This window comes from Physeter macrocephalus, chromosome 8, assembly GCF_002837175.3.
Source record: "Physeter macrocephalus isolate SW-GA chromosome 8, ASM283717v5, whole genome shotgun sequence".
Classification (NCBI taxonomy): domain Eukaryota; kingdom Metazoa; phylum Chordata; class Mammalia; order Artiodactyla; family Physeteridae; genus Physeter; species Physeter macrocephalus.
The window spans coordinates 155290576-155315465 of NC_041221.1; the positions used below are offsets into that span (position 1 = coordinate 155290576).

The following is a 24890-nucleotide window of genomic DNA, read 5'->3' on the forward strand; positions in this document are numbered from 1 at the left end:
GCTGAGAAATCAGCTGTTAACCTTATGGGAGTTCCCTTGTATGTTATTTGTCATTTTTCCCTTGTTGCTTTCAATAATTTTTCTTTGTCTTTAATTTCTACCAATTTGATTACTATGTGTCTCGGTGTGTTTCTCTTTGGGTTTATACTGTATGGGACTCTCTGTGCTTCCTGGACTTGGGTGGCTATTACCTTTCCCATGTTAGGGAAGTTGTCGACTATAACCTCTTCAAATATTTTCTCAGGTCCTTTCTCTCTCTACTCCTTCTGGGACCCCTATAATGTGAATGTTGTTAGGTGTCATGTTGTCCCAGAGGTCTCTAGGCTGTCTTCATTTCTTTTCATTCTTTTTTCTGTTCCTTGGCAATGAATTCCACCATTCTGTCTTCCAGGTCACTTATCCGTTCTTCTGCCTCAGTTATTCTGCTATTGATTCCTTCTAGTGTATTTTTCATTTCAGTTATTGTATTGTTCATCTCTGTTTTTTGTTCTTTAATTCTTCTAGGGCTTTTTTAAACATTTCTTACATCTTCTCGATCTTTGCCTCCATTCTTTTTCCGAGGTACTGGATCATCTTCACTATCATTATTCTGAATTCTTTTTCTGGATGGTTGCCTATCTCCACTTCATTTAGTTGTTTTCCTGGGGTTTTATCTTTTTCCCTCATCTGGTACATAGCCCTCTGCCTTTTCATCTTATCTATCTTTCTGTGAATAATGAACTTTTTATGCTGTTTATTAGTTTTGTTTAGTGGTGACTTGGGTATTCTGAGAGAATAAGTTGTATTTCCAAAATTTATTTTTTTGTGTGTCATTACCACCTTAAGAAAATGCCTAATTGAAGGGAAATGAGTCATAGTAAGTTTTTGCCTCCTTGCAGGACAGGAGATGACCAGGTTCACTGAATGAGAAGGAACTCACAGAGAAACTCATCATGCAGTAGCAAAGAACATGACAGGAACACTTAAGGGGCTTTGGTCCTGGGAATTTTTTCACTGATGATGACTGACCCGGTGTCTCTTACATTTTCTCATCTATAAAATGGGGATTATTTCTATCCTCTATGTTTCTGGTGATTTTTGAGATAATTAAATAAGGTATCACAGGAAGCACATTGAAAAAGTACAAATACTACACTGAGGCACAATATTATTATCATCTAATGGACCTGCCTGGTTGGTTATGTACTACTTACTTTAGATCTTACTATTTAATTTATATACTAATTTATTCAATATAAGAAGTATGTCTTTTTAGATGAGTTATTTGTAGGACAGGAGTTGGATCTAAAGTGCTTTTAGTTTTTCCTAATCCAGGAAATTGTTTTATCATATTTCTCTTTATCAATATTTTTCATTGTTTTTCAAAGGGAAACTTGTTAAAGAAAATGGTTTTTAACCACAAGGTATGATATGTATTTTAAGTGTCTGTAAATTTTAAATTAGCAAGCAATTGCTTGTAATGAAAATAAATGATAGTAGGTTTAATTGAAAGTAGGCTATGGGACTAATGAATTTTAGGCCAGAATGTTTGGTAAACATTCTAGAACTATATGATTTTAAGGTTGTTAAGATCTTAGATCACATCCTTATTTTACAAGACAGCTTGACATCTCTGATATTACAAATATGGCTTCAGTGTCAGAGTTGAAACTTGAATCCTGAGTCTCCTGAGGTTCAGTATACTGCACTATTAGAAAATTAATGGTTTTTGATGGGGAGCTGTATCTGCAGGAAGCTGTGAGTACTGTTGCTACAGATACATGCAAGCTTGGAAAAAATATTCGAGGTTTCTTTGTCTGAGTCAGTGGAATCTTGAATCTCTGGTTACGACATTCAGAAGAAAGCTGGACAGCATGGGCTTGGCTGGTCCCAGATCAGAGCAGTTACTGTGTAGTCCAGGCAATTCTCTCCCTTTCTTTCTTTTTTTTCCCTGTCTTTTCCTTTGTGCCAGCAATTATTATTAGACTATAATATAAGCAATAGTAATTAGAAATGAGGATGTGCTATTTATATGTAATTACCTTGGGTTTTTCTGATTAAGAAATACATGAAGCATTGGGAAAAGTAGGGATTGTGTGTGGTGTGTATGTGTATGGGTGTGGAAGGTATGGTAAGAGTATGTGTGTGTGTGTGAGAAAGAGAGAGTGTAATAAAGGATCATAGGATTGTACTCGCAAATCACATGGGAATATGTATACATACACACACATACACTTTCTTAAAATTTAAAAGTAATATATACTCATTGTAACAGTTTAAACACTACAGAAATATATAAAGTGAAATACAGAAGTATTCCTACTATCCCATCCTCCAAATGTGGCACTAGGGAAACAAATTTAAAAAACAAAATAATGCAATAATCTTGTGTTATTGGTTTTGTGACTGGAAAAATATAAAGTTGACCATTATCCTGTACTACTAATAACACAGTACTCAGGATGGATCAAATGTAAAACATGAAACAATGAATTAAGTATAAAAAGAAAAAATTTCAGAAAAATTTAGAAGACCACATGTCTAACCTAGAGTTTCAATAGGAATTTTTATCTATTCCAGAAAACCCAGAAATTATAAAAGTACAAATAATTAGACAATACAAAAATTTAAAATGGTATGGCATGAACAAGAGCTGGGGAAAAATATCTGCAATGTAACATACTAATAAATGGTTAATTATTTATTATGCTTAGAACTCTAGAAACTGAAAACAAAGAAAATGGATAAGAATAATCACAGGCAATTCATAGGGAAGCCAATTCAAAGAGCACATAAATATATGAAAAGTTACTCAGTTGTTTAACAAATGTGAGAAATACAAGTTAAAATAAGATAGACCCATAATAAATTGTAAAGAGCAATCAGTAATCAATATTGCTGAAGGGAAAGTGAGAAAGAGGATATGTTCACACAGAAGCACAAAGAGACATTAGAGATTTATAAAAATTATTACAAAATATTGTTGTTTTGTTCCCCCAGGGAACAAAGTGAGATTCAGATGGGTTTTTACTTTCTGTTTTTAAGTATTATGTAAATGGAAATAATCATGTGCTTTAAAAATGTAATCAGAAAGATTTAAAAAAATTTTCATTGTGGAAAGAGAAGGTTTACCTGATACGAATGGTAAGAGAGAAAGAAAAGTATAAACATTAAACATTTTTACAAGGTCAAATATTAATTCTTTTCCTGAGTCTGGATTTTCTGCCTTGCTTTACCTTATATATGTTTATTAAAATGTTTATGTGTGATTTTCTGCCTTTTCCTCTTTAAAAAGAAAATTAGATCTTTGATGTATATAGAATTTAATCTGGAGGAAGGGGTGTGTTAGTTATATGGTACTATATTTAAATATACCCAAATGGTCATCCAGTTGTCATTGCTATTTATGAGATAATTCACATGTTCCTGAGATATGAAATGATACTTTTATTAAGAACTTAATTTTATTATATTTCTAAGTCAGCTTCTACTCGCTTTATTTAGAGAGTGCTGATGTAGTCCTATACTACATTAATCACTGTAGTTTTATAATTTATTTAAACTTCTTGTAGAGTTATTCATTTCTTTCTATTTTTCATTTTCCTGATTTTTCCTATAATTTTTTCCTTTCAAAGAAACTTTAGAATTACTGTTTCAAATTTCTAAAACAAACCACTAAAGAAAGAAACTCCAAAATGAGGCCCATTGAGATTACACTAAACTTATAGAATAGTTTAGAAATAACCAATTCCTTTAAAATGTTATCTTTTTTAAAAAATAAGGTTTTTTTTTAAACAAAGATTGCTTTCATTAAAAACAATATTGGTAAAAGGGCTCTATTCCTCCTTTACATTATATTTTTCATTATTGTTTATATACCCTTTACATAGAAAAGCTACGAAAACTTCCCATACTTCTGATATGATTTCTAAATCTTGCTTCCTCCCAGTTAATTCTCTTGGATTTTGCTTGAATAAAGTAATTTTTTTTGCTAAGGGTGCAATTATTATTTCCTCCTTTTCTAACATTTATTTTTTTCTCTCATATAATTTTCCTGGCTAACAATTTTGAAAAAGTTAAATAATAGTGGCGATGGTGAGCATCCATTTCTTGTTCCTGTGTTTACTGTCCCACCTTTAGACAAAAGGTAAGAGATAAAGCCTCTGGTTACATAGATAAATAGAGAAACCACAGCAGGGAAATAGCCATTGCTTCCCAATTTCCTAAGGGATTTTAAATTTATAACTAAAAATGAATACTGAATTCAATCGATACCTTTGAAAACCTTTTGGTATCTATTAAAAGGATGAAAAACTTTTCACCTTTTCAACTTATTAATATGGTAAATAATACTATATTGTTATTTTGAAATGATACTATGTGGTTATGTTGTAGTTTGCTTTGAGTATTCTGTGGATTCAAAGTGATAAGTTAATTTAAGGATTATTTTTTCCCTCACTGATATTCATTAGTGAAGTGGATCCATAGTGTCCTTTACGTACCTTTGTGTTTTTTTAGATATGGTTTTGGCACCTTATTTATGTTATACTACTTTCTAAATCATTTGGAAGTTCCTCTTTCTTTCTGCTACGATCTGCTAGAGTTTAAATACCAATGGAGGTATTTTCTTTTCTTTTTTAAAATAAATTTATTCATTTTATTTATTTTTTTGGCTGCGTTGGGTCTTCATTGCTGTGCACAGGCTTTCTCTAGTTGCAGTGAGCGGGGGCTATGCTTCGTTGCAGTGCACGGGCTTCTCATTGCAGTGGCTTCTCTTGTTGCGGAGCACAGGCTCTAGGTGTGCAAGCTTCAGTAATTGTGGCACGAGAACTCAGTAGTTGAGGCTCGCAAGCTCTAGAGCACAGGCTCAGTAGTTGTGGTGCACGGGCTTAATCGCTCCACGGCATGTGGGATCTTCCCAGACCAGGGATCGAACCTGTGTCCCCTGCATTGGCAGGTGGATTCTTAAACACTGAGCCACCAGGGAAGTCCCAGTACTTGCTTTTTAAAATTTGACAGGACTTATTGCTGAAACTTTCTAGGCCAGCTGACCCTTTGCAGTGGGAGTTAAATTTTTCTGTCAATTATCTTAGTTTTATCTTTGGTAATTAATCTGTTTTAGTTTTCTCTTTCTCCCAGGGTCAGTTTTGCTAATTTAGAATTTCTAAGGATGTCATGTATTTTACCACATTTTCTAACATATTTGCATAATTTTCTTTTATTTGCACCTTTCTATGTAATTGTCATGTTTTAAAAATTTCTATTGTGGTTTACCACATTGACTCCCTCTTTGCTTCTTTAATAAGCTTTTCCTTGGTCAATTATTTGCCAATTGTACTTAACTTTTAAAAAAATAACTGAATTGTAAATTATTTTGTTTTAATTTTCTAATTTGTTAATTTACAATTTGTCTTAATTACTTCCTTCTACTTTTAGATGTTTGGTTTTTTCTTTTTTTAACTTCTTGAATTGAATATTATATTCACCTTTTAAAATTACTTGCTAGAGATGTATTTGAAACTACAACTTTCTGACTGTTAACTATTTTAGCCACATCCCTTAGGATTAATTATGTAGTATTTTAAGTTGCCATTATTTTCTAAATGTTCTTCAAATTAATTTTTATTGTACCTTTGATACATGGTTGTAAAATAATGAGTTTATACAACTAATAAACTTTATTAAATATACTGCTTAGGTAATGTTTCTTTCATTTTCTCTCTTTATTTCCAATCATTTAAATTCATTTAGATGCTATTTCAATTTTAGTTTTATAAATTATGTATGAATTATTAACCAATGATTATATCTTTGTTTTACATTGTAATTATATTTCTCAGTCTTAATATTTTTTAACTTCAATTCATCCTTATAGAGTAATAATATTCAATCTTCTATTTTCTTTGGATTTGTATTTACCTCATACGTTTTTGTCTGTGACTTTACTTAGAATATTTTTCCCATACTTTTACTTTAGAAGTATTTCTAATAAATAGTATTTTATTGGGTTTAGTTTTTTATTTAATTTGAGAATCTTATTCTTTTGATATGTGAGTTGATATATGTTCTAGTTATAACAGTTAAGACAACCGTGGTCTTAAGTCTATTAGCTTAATTCCTGCTCTACATTTGCTTTTAAGTTGTCCTTATCCTTATTCTGATGTCTAACTTTACCTACATTATCTGCATCTTTTTTTTACTGAAATATAGTTGACATACAATATTTTGTTAGCTTCAGGTACACTACATAATGATTTGACATTTGTATGCATTATGAAATAATCACCACAGTAAGTCAAGTAACCATCTGTTCTCCTACAAGGTTATTACAATATCATTGACCATATCCCTTATGCTGTCTATACCCCCATAACTATTTATTATATAACTGAAAGTCTGTACCTCTTAATACTCTTCATCTGTACTGCCCATGGGGCATGGGCACACCTCTCCCTTTGACAAACATCTGTTTATTCTCAGTATCTATGGGTCTGTTTTCATATCGTTTTGTTTAGTTTTGTGGATTCCACAAGTGAGATCATACAGTATTTGTCTTTCTCTGACTTATTTTACTTAGCATAATGCATTCTAGGTCCATCCGTATTGTCATAAATGGCAATATTTCATTTTTTATGGAGGAGTAACATTCCACTGTATATATACACCACATCTTTTTATCTATTTGCCTATTGATGGGCACTTAGGTTGATTTCATATCTTGGCTATTGTAAATAATGCTGCTCTGCATCTCTCTTTAGTTTATTTCCACCTTATTCTCTGAGGTTTTTATAAGATGAATTGTCAGTTCTTGATTATTCTTCTACCATAATGACTCAGATTTTCATGCTTTAGTGTAATACCATAAAGATCTGAGAAAGCTGATCTTTCCCACTAAAGATTTTGATTTATGTCTCAGGTGGAATCTACTTTTTAAGCAAGCATCCCAAATGACCTTAAGGAAGTCTATAGTAGAAACACTGTTGTATAGAAGTTATCTATGTTAATTTTAAACATATCCTTAATCTTCAAATTCTTGATTCATAAACTCAAGAATAAAAGGTAAATATTGAGTCCTTGCTGTGAATTAGAAAACAAATACTTCTCCCTCATCAACAATACCATCCTGATTTATTTTTATATATCTTCAGTATCTAATATTTTAAAATATTTCAATTATCTTTTATTCTACAACTTTAATTTCTGGAGTTGTATAGTTTTAGTTCTACATGTTATCTTTAGTTCTACATGCTAGCATATACTGACTTTTTCTGTTCTAAAGTTCCTTACTTTGATTATCTTTTGTTGGGGGCTAGATTTTTCTTTTTACTAAGCTATAATATTTTTCTTTGAATAAGCACACATGGATGATATGTTCCCTTAGATTTTGCATATTGAGGATAGATTATCTTTCTTTTGCCTTAAAATAACATCAATAATATTCTTAGGTTATATTTTTCCCCCTCAGAACCCTGTAGTATTTTTCCATTGTCTTATGAAATTTAATATTGCTGTGGAGTAGTTTGAGATTTTTTTTTCCTTCCCTGTTGGTCACTTTTTCTGACTGGATGTTTAATAATTTTAGAAGAATATAATAAGGTGGCAATGGTATTATATAATTTTTATCTTGGAACCCAGTATATCCTTTTGGCTTACTGATTAATTTCATTACAGGTATGTATAAACACACAATGTACAGAATAGTAGTTAGTGTATCCTCTAGTCATATTTTCTGTTCAACCATTTTTTTAGCTGTTCAACCTTAAGAAAATTAATTACACGTTCTGGGTCTCTGTTCATCATTTATAAAATTATAACTACTACAACACAGGGTAATAATGACTAATGTCATGATATAATATATGTAGAGTGTTTAAGCATATATATGGCATTCAAGAAGTACTTATCATTATTATAATTAGCTATTGATGTCAGATTTAAATATTTTTTCTATTTGCTTTTTGTTCCATTCTATACTTCATGAACATCATGGCTCTGCATGTTTGCTCTGCTGTACCTATCCTGTATATTGTGTTTTCTCTAAGTGGTTTTTAACTGTACATCTCTTTTTTCTGTATTTGGCATGATTTTCTACAGCCTGAACTTTGTGTTACTGCCTTGATTTTTTGCCATATTGATTTTCTTTCTTACTATTTTAGATTTAGTTATTAGTGTCTATGAAAATTGTTCATCCTTGATCTTTTGTTTCATATTCTCTTTCAATTTTTTCAAGAAAAGTACTTTTTTAATGAAAGTTTTTAATATATCCTGAAATATTTTTTCCATTAAAGGGTTATTATCTGTCTTTTGCGTGCTGAGTTCCTCTCTCTCTCCCTACCAATGAGTGAGAGAGAGAGAAAGAGAGCGAGGGAGAGACAGAATGCCATTTGGTAGTTTTCCTGCACAGTTGCCATGCTAATTCTTTGTTTAGATGCTTCATTTATAGGTAGAACTTTCTATAGGGTTTTCCTATTTGCTCAAATATAGCTTGGATAGATTCTTCTGGACTTTGCTTGCACTAACATTGGCCCTCCTTATGCATTTCTGTCTCTCTGCAGAGCTTCAGTTTTAGTTGGGTGTTGTTTTTGTTTTGCTTTTCCATTGCCATTTTATCCTTTACAGCTTTTGGACAGAGAAGAAGAAAACTGCACCTGGGTTTTTGGATTCTTATATCTCCATTTCTCTAACACTTTTCACAACAGAAAGCAGTTAGACATCAGTTTTCTGTTTCTTCATCATTTTAAGGGCTGGGTGATATGTGTGTGTGTGTGTGTGTGTGTGTGTGTGTGTGTGTGTGTATACTGCCACACTCTCATAGTGGGTATGTAAACTAGAGTAGAACTTTTCTAGGGAACAATTTGGCAATATGTATCACCATTTTAAAGCATATACTTTTTGACTCAGAAATTTCACTTTAAGAAATATATTAGGAATCAATGGTGTGTAAACATGTCAGCAGTGGGATACTTATTTTAGTTGTTTATAATCAAAAACCACTTAGAAACAATGCAAATGTCTAACAATAGGTGCTTGTTATATAGATTATGGTACATACATTCAATAAAATATTTTGTAGTTATTAGAAATGATGTATACTTATACTGATGCTTAAAGACACAAAAAAGGTAAGTAGAAAATAGCATACACACCATAGTAGAGCATAATTATTTGTATAAAAGTATGTCATTAAGTGTGAAAAAAGGACAATGCTAACAATGATTATATCTGGATGTGGAGTACAGGTGATTTTCATTGCCTTTGCACATTTTTTTTTAAAAGACTGACCATGAATTAGTTTTACAATCATTAAACAGTAATAGAGATAAAAAAAGAAAAATTGAGAAAGATACACACTGCTACCATCTCCAGAATAATAGCAACAATTTATGGAGTGCTCTATGTCTGGTACTGTATAAGGCCCTTAACAAATTATCTCATTTAATTCTCTCAGTAGCTCCATGAAGCAAAATTTTATTGTTTCAGTTTTCAGCTGAGGAACTTGAAGGATGGAAAAGTTAAACATGTGTAATGTTACACAGCTCATAAAAGACCATGCCTGAAGGTGGACCCAGTTCAGTCTGATTTTAACAGCTACAATCATCCCAGTGTATTCTATTGCCTCTGAGGATTGTCAAACACATTTCAATGCTTTTGCAGGTTACAGGTTTAACAGCTCATCATTCAAACTTTTGAACATTGGTCCTTATTTCATACTCTAAATACGAACTTAAAAGAGAATTAAAAAGACAGAGTAAAGACACACCCAACAAAGAAAAGTATAAATGCAGATGACATTAAGATTCATATTTCAATGTAAATCATTCTCTTTAACATAATGTTTTATGAAATAGAGAGAAAGAGTTCTTGACAAATGAGGGTCCAAATCATGGCACTGGAGAGTATCATTAACTTTCAACCCATCTGCTGACAAGAACAACACAGGCAAATTTTCTTTCAAATATTCTCATAATCCGAGGATTTTCCTGAATTTTCATGTAACTTTTACCCAGTCCTAGACCAATCATGCAGTATACTCTGATTTTTGATTTTGGAAAATACATTATTTTTCAACCATTTTCATCATAAACCCAAACTCCAACTGTCAGACATGTTTTCGTCTAAATGATTAGCATTCTACCCAGAATACTGCCCAATCAAATCAGTCTACTTCCATTTCAACAATAGTGGCTTCAGTTAAAAACAAGAACAGCAGCAACATCACAAATGAGATAGCCTGAGAGATAGTAGGGGATTGGGACTAAAATAGTGAGTAACAAAATTTCAAACATCTCTTCTCCTGGAATCTACCTAATACCATTTATCAGACTCATGCTACGTATAACACAACAAGTAATGAAGTTAAAAGAACAACTTACTTAAAATAGTAAAACAAACTAGCAATTTAAGAGGTTAACCATAACTGTTTCCCACCCCAAAGGCAATAACAATGGGGAATCATGGAATTTGGGGTCAGAGCCACAAAACTAAGGAAGAACATGACACTTCAAGATATAATGACAGCTTCTCTGGCATCAAGTCCTCTTAGGACAGATTCACAGCATTCAGTATCATTCACTGCCTCATCAAGAAATAGAATGAAAACAAATGAGAGGTAGGCAGTAGATGAAAATGTGGAATGGTGACGATCACCATCCTCCTCTTCCTCCTCCTCCAGTTTGGCGGGCAATGTGAATGACAATTTGCCAATTAAGAAATGTAAACAAATGAGTATTCAGAAACTAAACTCTAAGTTTTAGCCCCCAATGGGCTTTCTTTGGAGTTCATTTAAGTCAAGAGCATTGTCAAGAAACAATCTCAATTATTGCCTCTTATCTATCATTATAACAACACTGGGCCTGCTGAGATAGTACTTATTTCTAAAATATAAATAACAATAAAGGAACAAGGACTTGATGCAAACATAACATTCTCAGACACAAATGAATGATCTAGGGCAGAAAATATAGGTTCCTGAATTCTGAACCAACCTATGGAAGGACTGTATAATTCTCCACCTATTCTACCAACCAAAAGAAACACAACAAGAAAACCAAGAAATGCCAGAGTATATAATGATACTCTATACTCTCAATACAAATGAAAAGAAGTCTCAAAATACGATCCACTTGGTTTCCTTCTTTAGCACAACAATAATGTATGAGTGGAACACTGAAGCTTAGGTTCATCATAACTACATTTAAAAAAAACAAACCCAGGAAAACCCCATTAGGGTCTCATGAAAACATTTAACGTATCCCCACATCTCAGGATACAAGTCCATAGGTTATCTGCAAAAACGCCACACATTAATTTAAAGGGAACAACTAAACAAATTGGCTTCAACAGAAATACAAATAAATGGATTAAAAACTGGCTATCTAACCGTATACAGAGAGAAATCGTAATTGGTAGTCCGTCTAGTTGGGGAGAGGTTTCCAGTTGGGTCCCACAAGGATCGATATTGGGTCCCATTTTGTTTAATATCTTTATAAAAAATCTGGAAGACAAAGTAGAGAATGTGCTAATTAAGTCGACTGATGCCACTAGATTAGAATTGGTGGTTAAAGTAAATTGGCTATAGATAAATGCTACTGTTCTCTAGAAAGACCGATGCTAACAGAGACTAAAACTTCTAAATAGCTCTTTTTGATGTATCACTTACAAAATCTAGTTTCAAGCACTAGAAATAAATAAATTTAAAAGATCTCAGTGCTTTGCATAACCAAACATTTAGGTGCAATGGATAAAGACAACACAGAGACTCCAACACCCATGATGCAGAATAAAGGATGCCCCCCCAGTAGATCTTTTTGGTGCAGCTTTATTGGGAAAACTGGTGGTTGTGGGTCTCTCGATACAGTAAGGATGTTGGAGGCATTTCAGATATTCAAGAATCAAGGTGGTGAAAAGACAGAAGTAACTAAAGTCTCAAATATATATACACCTAGTTATTGGCAGAAAAATAAACAAGAAAACAACATAAAGCTTAAAAGAAAAAAAAGGAGAGCTGAAAACTTGAAGGCATGAACAAGAAAAGTGGGAAAATTGATCAAGAGAAAATCCTATAAGGACACACACACACACACACACACACACACACACACACACAAAATAGAAGAATGCAAGGTATAATAGGAGAGCTTTCCTAACACTAGAAAAAGAGACTGTAGTTTTTTAGCTACTCCTGAAAACACTTAGGAAAAATATTCAATAGAACTCTTACTGGTTTGAGGTTTATTTTTAAAAATCTTAGTAGTTAACAATTTAATTTGTCGCATGGAGACAACTGTGAAAGTAACAAGGCTTGTCAGCTATGGACTCGTGTGTAGACAGACGGGTTTTTTTAGGTGATGTGAACTGAATATATAGACTAATCTGGAATCAGCTTTTAAATTTTATATTATTTTTTCACTTGCTTGCACAGAGGAATGTACATTGGATAACGACTAGAAAACCTAGATCATCTCAGAAATCTTGTTAACTTTGCTATGCAAACTTGGATAGTTCACTTTCCTTCAGCGCCTTAGTTTTTCCATCAGTTAAACGCCAGACTAAGAATTGTTTTAAGAGCTGCAGATAACTCTTGTTAAAATAAGAACTTACATGAAACTCCATACAGGGAAGAGATTAGAAAAATGTGGAAGCATGCCTTTGAGTGACAGTGGGCTCCCACCTGGCTAGGCTTCCCATTTTCATCCCCCCACCCTCAGGACAGAGAACAGTTTAAAAATCACTTTAGACCATATGACATGCTGCTTCTGCCTCTAGGAAACCATCAATGGAACCAGAAAAAGTCAACCCCTCTCCTAGTGACTGATTGCTCCGGAGCATTCAACAATACTTTGTTGATTATATGTGCCTGATCTTTAAAAAAAGAAAAATAACTGCAGAATTACAGTTAAAAAGAAGGAACATTCTTGATAAGAAATAGAGTGACATTATTCATGATGCCGACACAAAAGAAAGCATTGTGCAATCAGAGCCCTCTGTGGGTCTCCTCTAACCCTTCATTCTGTGCTAAAAAAAAAAAAAAAAAAAAAAAAAAAAAAAAAAAAAAAGGGAGCCTGGAATGTTAGATGGCTACCTTTAAAAAATCTAATCAACATGGTTGTAAGTATTCTGGCCTAAGAAATAATTGATAAAGTTTGTAGTTGGCTTGCTATCGATTTTACAGCTAATACCTGTTGAAAAATGATTTTGTTGCTTTGACTTTAAAACTTCCAAAGTGAAACATTCCTCTGTAGGTAATACTTTTTTAGGGATAGGACTGCATCCTACATACTAGATCATGTAAAATGCACAAGCAAGTATCACCAATAGGTCTGGAAACTGTAAATTTTATTTTGAAAAGTAATATTTATCGTTTATAATATTTTGTTAATATTTATCATTTACCTAGTGCTTATCATATACTGGGGACTATGCTATCTTCTACACTTTATCATAACTTCATAACTTATGAGAGGAATTAACTCCATTTTACAGATGAGGAAACTAAAGGGTCAGAGAGGCCTTTTTCCCCCCCTATTATCACACAACTACTAAATGGAGGGTAAATATCAAACCTGACTGACTCTAAAATATCTGTTCAGAACGACTGTGCTAAATGATAACTCCTGATACCATGATGTTATGCACACTGATCAAAGAAAGAAGAGACTCCACTTGTGCTAAAGAGTTTTAAGAATAGGACACGTATCTTATATTTTTCTCAAGTTTGAAATCGGAGGATTGGACTAGCGTAGAGTTTTTTAACCTCAGCAGTACTGACGTCTTGGGCTGGATAATTGTTATGGGGAGGCTGCCCAATGCACTGTAGGATGTTTAGCAGCACGGCTGGCCTCTACCCACTAGATACCAGTGGCAATCCCCTCCTCCTGGTTTTGATAATCCCAAACATCTACAGACATTGTCAATGATCCTCTGACGGGGGCAGGGGGGGTGTGGTGGCAAAATGGCCTGTGATTTGAGAACCACTGTACTAGAAGAGTTCTGGTATCTTTTTTGTTCTCTCATTCTATGCTCTGAATTGTGGATTTCAGAGCATGTAGTTTTGCATCACTATGGGGTACCTGCCCACTGAACCATTCCCTACCTCCATCTCAGTACATTGAGTTTAAAACTACCTGAAGCTCTCCAGGTTAAGTCTGCTACAAACTGCCACTCTCTGGTACTTAAATTTATTACGTAAATGAAAATTGGTATGAAAAAATAGGGTAGATGAAAGTGAAGAGAGATCAGATGTTAAGCCAGCTTTGCTTTAGGCAATTTATTGAGACTCATTTCAAACTGCTGTCCTAGGAGATCATTTTATTTATTCATTTTCTTTACTAAAGGTACTCTATCAGGAAAATTGTAAAATGGGTTTAAAAAGCATTCTCTATTTGACAGCCCAAGAGAGTCATAATGCTACCTTGGAATCTATTAATAGATTCCAATAAGTGAAACCTAGAGCACTGAAAGAGATTGACAACTTCCTAGACCCTGTGGTTCACTGGCTTATAAGGGCCATACTTAAAATTTGCATCATTATGAATATCACCTCCTGGGAAAGGAGTGCCTTTGATTAGAGAATAGTCCAAAATCACATATCAGACCTATGGATATATGGAAAATATCAGTGAGTCAGAAGCTTTCATTGGGTTTGCTCCAAATAAAACTCAATGGCAGAGATTATTTATGGTGTAGTACCCTTGGAATTAAATTGAAGTTAGAAATATTAAAATGTAAATTCAATCATTATTGGATGGTTAACAATCCCAGATAGCTTAAAAGTATTACTATTTTCTTAGTTCCATCACTATGAACTTTTTACCAAATCCAACATTATGCACTACTTTATAAACACTATTTATGGCAGATATTAAAATAAGTCCTTGTTTTTTTGTCTATTTTGAAGCACCTAAATTTGCACTATGGGAAAATACATATGTAAATATTCTGTTCAGTGCAGAAAGTTATATAACAGGAAGCCAGGTGAAGTCACATTTTGGGAGTAAAGATGGCTAGATCTATTGGAATTATTGTTGAAAGCCTCAAAATTGAGATTCTAAATCTTGAATGCAAATAAGAATAATATTTGGAGAATTAAAAAAAATTATGATGCCCTGGCATACCCCAGGACAATCAAATCAGAATTTCTGGGGATGAAACCCAGGCTTCAGTATTTTTTAATGCTTTCCTAGTCATTTAATTGAGCACCCGAAGTTGAGAACCATTGCCTTCAAGAATAAATTGGATTTACAACTGTGTAGGAATTTTTCTTTGGCTATGCCTGACTTAAGCAACATGGTAGCCTCCTGTACTCAAACGCTTCAAGGATTTTAAGTAGTACATGTGCAAGGCATTAAGTAATTATCTGTCACTTAAAAAGAAGTTATTCTTTTTTTCCATTCCACTTCTTTTTTCTATCCATCTGATGACTTGAAGAACAAAGTCTCAGTTTGTTGCTGGTGGGTCTTTAGCACATGTCTGTACATGCTTATTTCCTTTTTAAATCAATGAGAATGCAGAGCTCAGGCCTAGAGCCTTTATCTAGTATATACCTAGAATTTAATAACATAGTTTCATTTTTATTTATACTTAAGATTATCTTCCAGCAAGTAATACTGATTTAAGTGATATGAAATTTCCTTTTTTAAAATAAATTTAAATAAAGTGAGTAAATTTAAATAAACATAAAGTAAATAATAGTACATATTATATTCATATATGGGAAAAAAGTCACAAAGGTGGTTCTCAGATGACTATGGTTTGGGCCACCCTAGTGTTAAGGTAAAGGGCATCTAAATGTTGTACCATAAGTTTGGGCCCTAATTGTGCCTCCATCACTAATTATCTCTTCCCTGGGCTTTGGTTTTCTCATTTGCTAACAAGGCCATGAACCCATATTGCAGGCATTCTTCTATGAGTTTAAGAAGCAAGGAGGGCTTGCCCTTTGAACTTACCTTGTTGACATCCAGACGCATCTTCTCATTGTTGGCACTGGCAGCCTTTTCAGCTGCTTTCTTTTGGCGTTGAGGTCCCCTCCCAAAAAAGATGTAGTTGACCAAAGCATATTCCAGAAGGGCCATGAAAACAAAGACAAAGCACCCCATCAGGTACATGTCAATGGCCTTTACATAAGGGATTTTAGGGAGAGTTTCCCGGAGGTGGGTATTGATAGTGGTCATTGTTAGGACAGTTGTAATTCCTGTAAAAAATGAGAGAGTTAGAGTAATAATGTTTGTATTTCCTTTCTGCTTTCATCATAGCTGGAAAGGTTAACTGTATTCTTTTACTTGTTTATAGATACTGCAAAATATATACCAGGCACTTATTATATAGCAGCCCTATTATATAGCAGCCCTGTGATAGGCCCTGACGATATGCATAAATCATTAATTTATAGTAAACATTAATCATTTGGGGGACATTTCCTTTAATTACATTTTTTTATTTATAGTTATGTATCTAGTGGGGGGCTACAGATGTGAATTAAATGCTATGATAGACATGTGTGTAAGGTGAAAGTTAATATGGTGGAGAAGATCCTAGTTTCGCCCATGTGGCAGGGAAAAGATCAGGATTAAATGCTATGATAGACATGTGTGTAAGGTGAAAGTTAATATGGAGAAGATCCTAGTTTCGCCCATGATGTGGCAGGGAAAAGATCAGGAAATACAGACTTCAGAGCTGAGTCCTGAAGAATGAGTGGGAGTTACCCAGGCAAACAAAACCTGGAGGTCAAAAGGGATAGTAGACCTAAGGGCATTGGTGGTGGAGAGAGTTTTTAAATTTATTTATTTTTAAAATAAATTTATTTATTTATTATTTTTTGCTGTGTTCGGTCTTTGTTGCTGTGCACGGGCTTTCTCTAGTTGTGGCGAGCAGGTGCTACTCTGTTGCCGTGTGCGGGCTTCTCATTGTGGTGGGTTCTCTTGCTGCGGAGCACGGGCTCTAGGCGCACGGGCTTCAACAGTTGTGCCTCGCGGGCTCTAGAGCGCAGGCTCAGTAATTGTGGCACACGGGCTTGTGGGATCTTCCCTGACCAGGGCTCGAACCCGTGTCCCCTGCATTGGCAGGCGGATTCTTAACCATTGTGCCACCAGGGAAGCCCGAGAGAGTTTTTTTAAAGGGGTGCTTTGTGGGGGTAAAAGTACACAGCCCATCAAAAAAATCTCAAGAAACTCAATGTGGGTACATTATAGGATATGATGGGAAGAATGATGAGGAAAGTGGAGATAAAGGGCTGCATAATGGAAAGTTACATACACAGAGCCTAATGCAGAACTTGAACTTAAAATTGAAGGCAATGTGAGGCCACTGACCAGCTTCCAGTAGGGAGGTATCAGGGACAAATTGTGTTTAGGATGATCATGAGGGTAAGCATGCAAGACAGGAAGCAGAATACAAGCTGAGAGTTTTTCAGAATAAGTAAGTGATGAAGGGGACATAAATTAAATTCACTGTAAAAGTACTGAAATCAATGAATGCATTAAACAGATGATATGAACAATGATTGCAAAAAAAATGGAAACTAGAGGTGGAGAGTAGCAGAGAAGCAGCTGTCTAGCCTTCATGTTTCTGGGCTGGGAATGTAGGCACATAATGCACAGATAAATAATATAGAAGTATTACAAGACTCTGGGAAATGCCACACTATGTCAGGTTATTACTATTAGTCCAGCTGAGGGAACATCTCTGACAGTGGGGAGTAGTTTCCCCAAAGCTGTAATTGGAGGGATAGACAGAGATATGCTGGGTAAAAGCACTGGGAGTCCTGAGTTTGATAAGGTCCAGCTTTGTGGGAAAAGAGTGATGTGAAAACAGAACTCCGAGGTCAAGATCACACAGATGGGAAGTTGCAGAGTCAATATCTGAACTGGGATCTCTCTGACTCAAAAACCTGTCCTTAAACACTACCCAATAACACAGACCAAAAGTTAATTTTCAATTCTATTTTTTAGGAACATATGTTTTCTGATTTAATTTTTTCTCTCTAATAAGATCATAATCTTTGCCTTACTTTTCTATATGCTCATGAAACAGATACAGAAAAAATAAATTTGAGCATCCAATTCTGAGCATGGCCAAAAAACTATGGTTATACTTTAGATCTAGGTATTTTATAGTTCTCACATCTTTTCTATATTAGTCATTTTGACACATTTTCCAATTTTACTTTTCTCTTCATTATTTCATCTAGAGCTTATCTTGGATGACATGAATATTACATGTATATTATAAAACTGACAACACTGATTTTACTATTTATCTAAATCTCACGTTAAGATGTTTCTGACCTAGTAATAAACTGCTCACATAAAAGACATTTGAATATTTTCTTTCAAAAAGTAAATAACTTATGTATTATTCCTGTAATAGGCATCAAATTGATAACAGATTTTCATTTTGGAATAACAGGATATTTACAAATTCCATTCATTACTTTATTCAGCAGCTATTTACTGGACACCATTCACTGTGTGAGACACTACAGATATAATGGAAGCAAAATTAGATATGGACCTTCCTCCAAGGTATCTTCAGTACCATGAGGAAAAAGAACATCACAAACCAAATAAATATAAATTATAACTGTGGTTGGTCTCCAAGGTTGGTCTACAGTATTTTAAGAGAATATATCACAGGGGACTTGACTCAGTCCAGGAGGTAATTAATTCTCCTTCCATCCCTGAACCACCACATCTAATCTCAACACAGCAGCCAAAGTTATCCCTTTGTATCTGAAATCATGTCACTTCTTTGCTCAGTGTTGCTCTAATTTCACTCAGAATAAAAGCAAAACTTTTATTATGGCCCCTGGACCATTTCATCATCTTTTAGTCCCCTCTCCCTGACATTGTCTCTACTCCTGAACTCACTGTGCATCTGCCTTACAGGCTACCTTGCTCATTTGTTTGGCATGTTTCTACCTGAGGGCTTTTTCATCAAGCTGGAATATTCTCATCCAGACATCTATGTGACTCGATCTTCTTCAAGTCTTTGTCCATTGGCAATCAATGAAGTCTACCCTGATTATTCTAAACTGTACCCCTAGTATACCCACCCCCTTACCTTGCTTATTTCCACTCTACACGTTTACCATATTATATAATTTGCATGTTAAATGCAAAATAAATTTAATTTTTTACCTTTTATTGCTAGAACATAACTTCCAGAAGACGTTTGGCACATAGTAGGTGTTCAAAAAAATTTTGTTGTATGAATAATGACTTTGCTAAGGAATTAATGATTTAATTGAGATATACTGGTGAAGCACTTAACTCAAAATTTAAAGGGATTAGTCAGAACTCAGAATAATAAATATTGTATAAAAGGTCATAAATTTACTATATCTGGAGTTAGCAACATAAAAATGTTCATGAAGTACAATTTATTCTCTTCCTCTGGTGTTATGATGGAAAAACATCACGCATAAGATAAGTGATGCCATGGATGATTTCCCAATATTCTTACTTTGTTGTCTCCTGCCCTCTGCCACACTATCCCAAAATCTTAGTTAAGACCAGAATTCTTTCTGCTCATTGATTAGTTGCACATTTCATTTCTTTGTTTCTTGTTCAGAATAAAAAAAAAAAAAAAAAAAAAAAAGATGGAAGAGAGCTCTTCCCAGGTAAGGAAACACAGATAAAAACTGAACAATTATCTAGCAATATTACCTGAACTATGCTTCAATAAAAATATCAAGCTGATGGGGCTAATTTCATTACCAACAGCTATATAGTTAACTAATTTTGACATGAAAGAGTTTTAATTTGTGTTTAACTGATTTAACGCTGAATCAGATCACCCAACGTCTCATAGCCAAATTCTTATAATGCGCGCAGTCCGGTCTCCTCACGCATCGCAAATTCGAGGGTAAGGAAAGTGCACGCGCACTCACGCGCACACACAGGCACACTCCACAAGCAGTCAGATTGATGCCTACCTAATGCCACTCTTGCAGCTGAAGCATCATAATTAATCCAGAAGGAGACCCAGGAGAGGATAGTGATCAAGATAGATGGCATGTATGTTTGCAGGATAAAGTAACCAATGTTTCTCTTAAGCTTAAAGCTGAGGGACAACCTGGGATAGGAACCTAGAAGAAAATTTTAAAACATCATCATTATCAATCAATATTTATAGGATACTTTTCTTTTAAGGCCCATAAACAGTTTGTATATCTTTCCTAAACTCAATTTTAGCTCCTGGTGAAGCGCACTTTCTTCTGCAAAAGTGGTCTGAGAAAACAGGGCTTTTTATTAGCAGGACTTACTCAGTGTTAAATATATTCCACACTCATCAGTAATTAAAAGAATTCCAGCTCTTCCCTCCTCAGCCTCCTACACTGAATCAAAGGTTCGCATTCTCTGCAACCGTGATGACAAGACAATTTGAGACAGTCCCTTTGTTCCCCCTTTAATTGTTTCTCAGCAAGTCCATCCTGTACATTTTTGTATATAAGAATAAGGCTGCACACTCTGATTATAGGGAAAGAAATTTCTTCACAAGCCCCAGGATGCATTTTAAGGTGAGGATCAGTGGTGAGGCTGCAGTTAGTGCAGCAACTCCCTGAAATTTTGTGAAGGTTTTCATGTGTATGCAGTATTTTTTCTAATTTCATTGCTTCCATCAAAGTTTTAAAAGGATTCCTGACCCACCAAAAGGTGGAGAGTCACTTTTCCTGAGCAATGTTTTTGGGAGATATAACTAAGGATCAGATTCCTGAAGCTGGGTCTTTTGATGGTGGGGACCTGGGGAATTACATTTTAAATGAGATATGTAACAGAATACAGTCTTATAACCTAAAAGAGTCACATTGATAAATAGTGTGTGTGTGTGTGTGTGTGTGTGTGTGTGAGGGGGGCATATTCTTACTAACTGAAAGCCTTGTCTAGCCCTCTTGGGCTGAAGCAAGTATATTAATATTAAAGTAAAAATATTTTAAGTAGAAACTCATTTCCACAGTGTCTCAGGGGTTCAAAGAACCTCAAACCTAGGAAAAGTTTCTGTTGTTTTTTTTGCAAAGCTGGAGGCTATTTTGTATTCTTGCTTGAAGTATTTTTCAGGGACAGGAAGTGCCTGAGTCCTTAGCAGACAATTCAAAATCTACAGTTACTGTATTAGCTATTTCTGTGCTTGGGGAATTCATTTCAATAAGAAAAATATAAAGAGGGATATTCCTGTGGACTTATTATTTTTCTTTTAATGAGTATGGAGCAAATTACTGCATTCCTGGGTTTTTTTGTTAAAAATCTGTGCTGATGAAAACAAGTCTGACCTCAAAACTGGAAGAATAAGAATGGTAAAGGTATCAGGATAATCTCAACATCTGGAAAAGCTTTTAGCTCCAAAACAGTAGGTAAGGCTACGTAAAGAAAGTCCTACCCTTTGAGAAAAATGTGAAGTCCTCCCACCCTACTGTGTTTAGAGAATTTCACTGTGGTCAGACTTGAGTGAACAATGACCTGGCTGTCCTCAGTATGTTTCAAAGAATTATGATAGTACATGAGAGACATTTGTTTTGCTGGGGGTGCCTTCTTGAAAGTAAATGGATGGGTTCCAAATGGGCTTGCTGCGGAACTGAGCATTTTCAGCAGATGTAAGTCTTCCAGAGTCCCCATCCTTCCCTGGGACCCGATCCTGATATAAGTGAACCCTTTTGGCAAAATATAATAAAGCCCCTTTTCTCTTAACTATTTCCCCTGATACAAACCTGTGGAAAAAACAACCTTCTTGGTGATAAGTTTATAATCTACAATAGAGAACTGTGGCAGTTCAATCTTGGTTACTCCTGTTACTGCGTTATCATCCCCACGCCAGTAAAACTCAATGTCATCAGTTGTATATCCATCTGTAAAAGGAAACACACAAACACATATACAGATACACAAAACAAAAGACAAACAAAATAGAAAAAAATAACTTTAGGAAATGAACTGTATAAACGATAATAGCTACAGCTAAAGGTTATTATGTGTTAGGTATCATGCCAAGCACCTTAAGTATATTGCTATCTTTAATCCTCACAATAATCCCATTGGGGAAGTATAATTAGGCCCACATGAGGCAAAAAAGGCTTAGAGAAATTAACAGCTTATATTAAGTCTTGTAACTAGGAAGTGGTATCATTGGGACTTGAACCTAGGTTTATCTGATTATGAATCTCATTCTCTCAAACAGCATCACATTATCACATAACGCTGTATTGTACTCTAAGAGAAGACAAAAGAAGAGAAAAATCATTTATCAGTACAGCATTAAATGGTACCAAACCCTCCCCCTGCCAATACAAAATATCTGAATTACAAAATATTTGGATTTCAAGTCAGAAGAAGTGATTATGAAGAAGTGAGTCATTAATTTTTTAACATTCACAGACATGATCTCCAAATTTGATTTTGCAGCATATCTAAATCCCCCCAAAAATGCCGTAAAAATTCAAAACAACACAATTTCCAGCAGTTTTAAGGAGTAAGTACAAATGTAGAGTGTACACCGCAAATGCACAGCGCATTTAGGGGGTCTGGCTAAATTCATCCAACAATTACTTATTGAGCACCTACTATGCTTGTCAGTGCAGTTGCTGGGGATAGGACACTGCACAATAAAAACATGACCTCTGTTATAATGATCCTTTCAATCCATGGGGTAGACTGGGACAAACACACGTATTCTAATTAGTAAGCACACATATAACTGCAGTGAATAAACACATTTTATATTGCAAACAATGCTGTACAGGGAAGCATGCAATGAAATCCAGTGAATACCAGTATTTTACAAACTCACGCATCCCCCACAAATCCCCCCAAAAGCATTCGTTATATTTGTATATCACATTTATCTCTTCAAAGAACATTTGCACCCAGATAGCTGAATCTTTACGAGTCTAGGAGGCAGGCAGCACAGAGTCTCCCCCAATTTCAAAAGCAATAAAACAAATGAGAAAACCGCTTAAGTTTCTATCTTTTGACATGTAACTAGATAGCGTAACACTGAGGATTTGAACATCAATTCTTTGATTCTTAGCTCTTGTGATTTCCAAAAAATCACATTTCTTCCAAAGAGAGAAAGTCAAATCTCCAAAAAAGTGGAAGCAAATTATTTTTCAAAGAACTACAATACCCTCAGTTTGAGAATCTATATTAACCACAGCATAGCTCAGGCATTGTCTTAACTTTTCTAGAAATCTGAAGTCCTCTTTATTCAAGAGTAGCCATCTTTATCTGATAATAGATATAGAGTTTTTTTGGAAGAGTTTTTGAGAACTTGAACTTGCAGTTCCCTAACGATAGGCTTTTGGATAATAGCTAATGATTTTCAAAAGGGTTATTTACTTGCAAACATCATAAACTGTAATAAAAGATGGTGGAGTTTAAATAGATTATAGACCACCAACATTTTTATTAGCATGATCTCATTTACAGCCTTTGTTTTGTTAGAGATTGTCTTTCTTCATATAAAACTTAGATTTAAAAGTAAATTACTCTTGGCTTTAAAGGAAACCCCAGGTATTAAGTGAATGACACAGAAAGCTGATTCTCAGATAAGAGCTCTCACTCCTTATTAATCTACTCCATTAATATTCGCTACCTAAACCTAAGAACTCAGGTGTCTGTCCCAAAGTATAACTGCTCTTTTTCTAAGATGGCAACTTTCTTAACGTGGCTATGGGAACTCTCATAGTCCAGAACTTCAACTCAAATTGAGTCCCATTTGTCATTGGTAATCTGTACACATCTCTCAGTTATGAAATTGTTTAGAGTCAATGACAAACCCACCTTTCATAAAACAGTTTAAAATAACAAGAGGGTCAACTTACTCCTAGAATCAAGCTAGATATTTTAAAATATATTGTAAAATTGAATCTGTGTATAAACAAAAGAAGGTATTTATGAAACAAGGAGGCAATAGTTTTCTAGAATGCAGCCATCTTCGAAAGAAGAGAACGAGAGAAAAGTCAACTCACTACTGCCAATAGAGGAGTAAGTATAAACTAGTGAAGAGTGTGTTTCTGGTCCTCCAGCTTCCTTTCCTCATATTTAGCTTCTTTTGTTCATCACAACAAATCTTGTAACAGAAGCTCTCTGTAGGCAGAGGCATGGGAATATCAATGGCATTTCAATACAGCTGTAGAGGAGATGCCTAATGGGTATTTAATAGGTAGAAACATTATAATAAAATACAGACTTTTGTCAAAAAGCCAGATATTTGACACAGTGCTTGATAGACAATACCTGGCAAAGAATAGGTACTTGGGATAAATTACTGAATTAATACAATTATTTAATACACATGTGGATTTGGACAATGGTTGTTTATCCAGATGCTTGGCAATGTGAAGATATTCGTCATATTAATATCTCTGTCTCTTGCTCCTAGCACAGTACCTGGCACATAGTTGGCATTAAATAAATATCTTCTGAGTGAATTCAAAAAAATTCACCCAATGATAACATAACACTTGAGAATAATCCAAAAATCCTTCATTATATATTTTTCCTTATGTGTTAGTTGGGCAAGTTACCTAACCTCTCTGTCCTCCATTTTCTTATCTGAAAATTGGGATAATAATAGTAATAGCTACTTCACAGAGCAGTTATGCCAGAAAAATAAGTTGTTCCTTGTAAAATACTTTAGAAAAGTAACTGGTAGATAGTGCTCAAAAAGGTTAGCTAATACTTTCTTTTTAAATAAGAATTATTTACCATTGCAACAAAAAGAATAAAACACCTAGGAATAAATCTACCTAAGGAGACAAAAGACCTGTATGTAGAAAACTATAAAACACTGATGAAAGAAATTAAAGATGATACAAATAGATGGAGAGATATACTATGTTCTTGGACTGGAAGAATCAACATTGTGAAAATGACTCTACTACCCAAAGCAATCTACAGATTCAATGCAATCCCTATCAAATT

The 24890-nt window shown here is 34.5% G+C and overlaps 1 protein-coding gene across 3 annotated transcripts in view; it reads right to left on the reverse strand.

Moving 5' to 3' along the window:
* Nucleotides 1-24890, reverse strand: part of GABRB2 (gamma-aminobutyric acid type A receptor subunit beta2) — a 280323-nt gene that overhangs the window by 33966 nt on the left and 221467 nt on the right. For 2 of the 3 annotated variants that reach the window (XM_024115831.1, XM_024115832.1), the window contains exons 6-8: nt 21680-21817; nt 19910-20062; nt 15924-16168 (exon numbers count right to left, since the gene is read on the reverse strand). In XM_024115831.1, coding sequence (XP_023971599.1) covers nt 15924-16168; nt 19910-20062; nt 21680-21817 — 536 coding nt within the window. Of the gene's footprint in view, nt 1-11359; nt 11474-15923; nt 16169-19909; nt 20063-21679; nt 21818-24890 lie in introns of all 3 variants that reach the window. The other variant, XM_024115830.1, reaches the window with a different exon arrangement.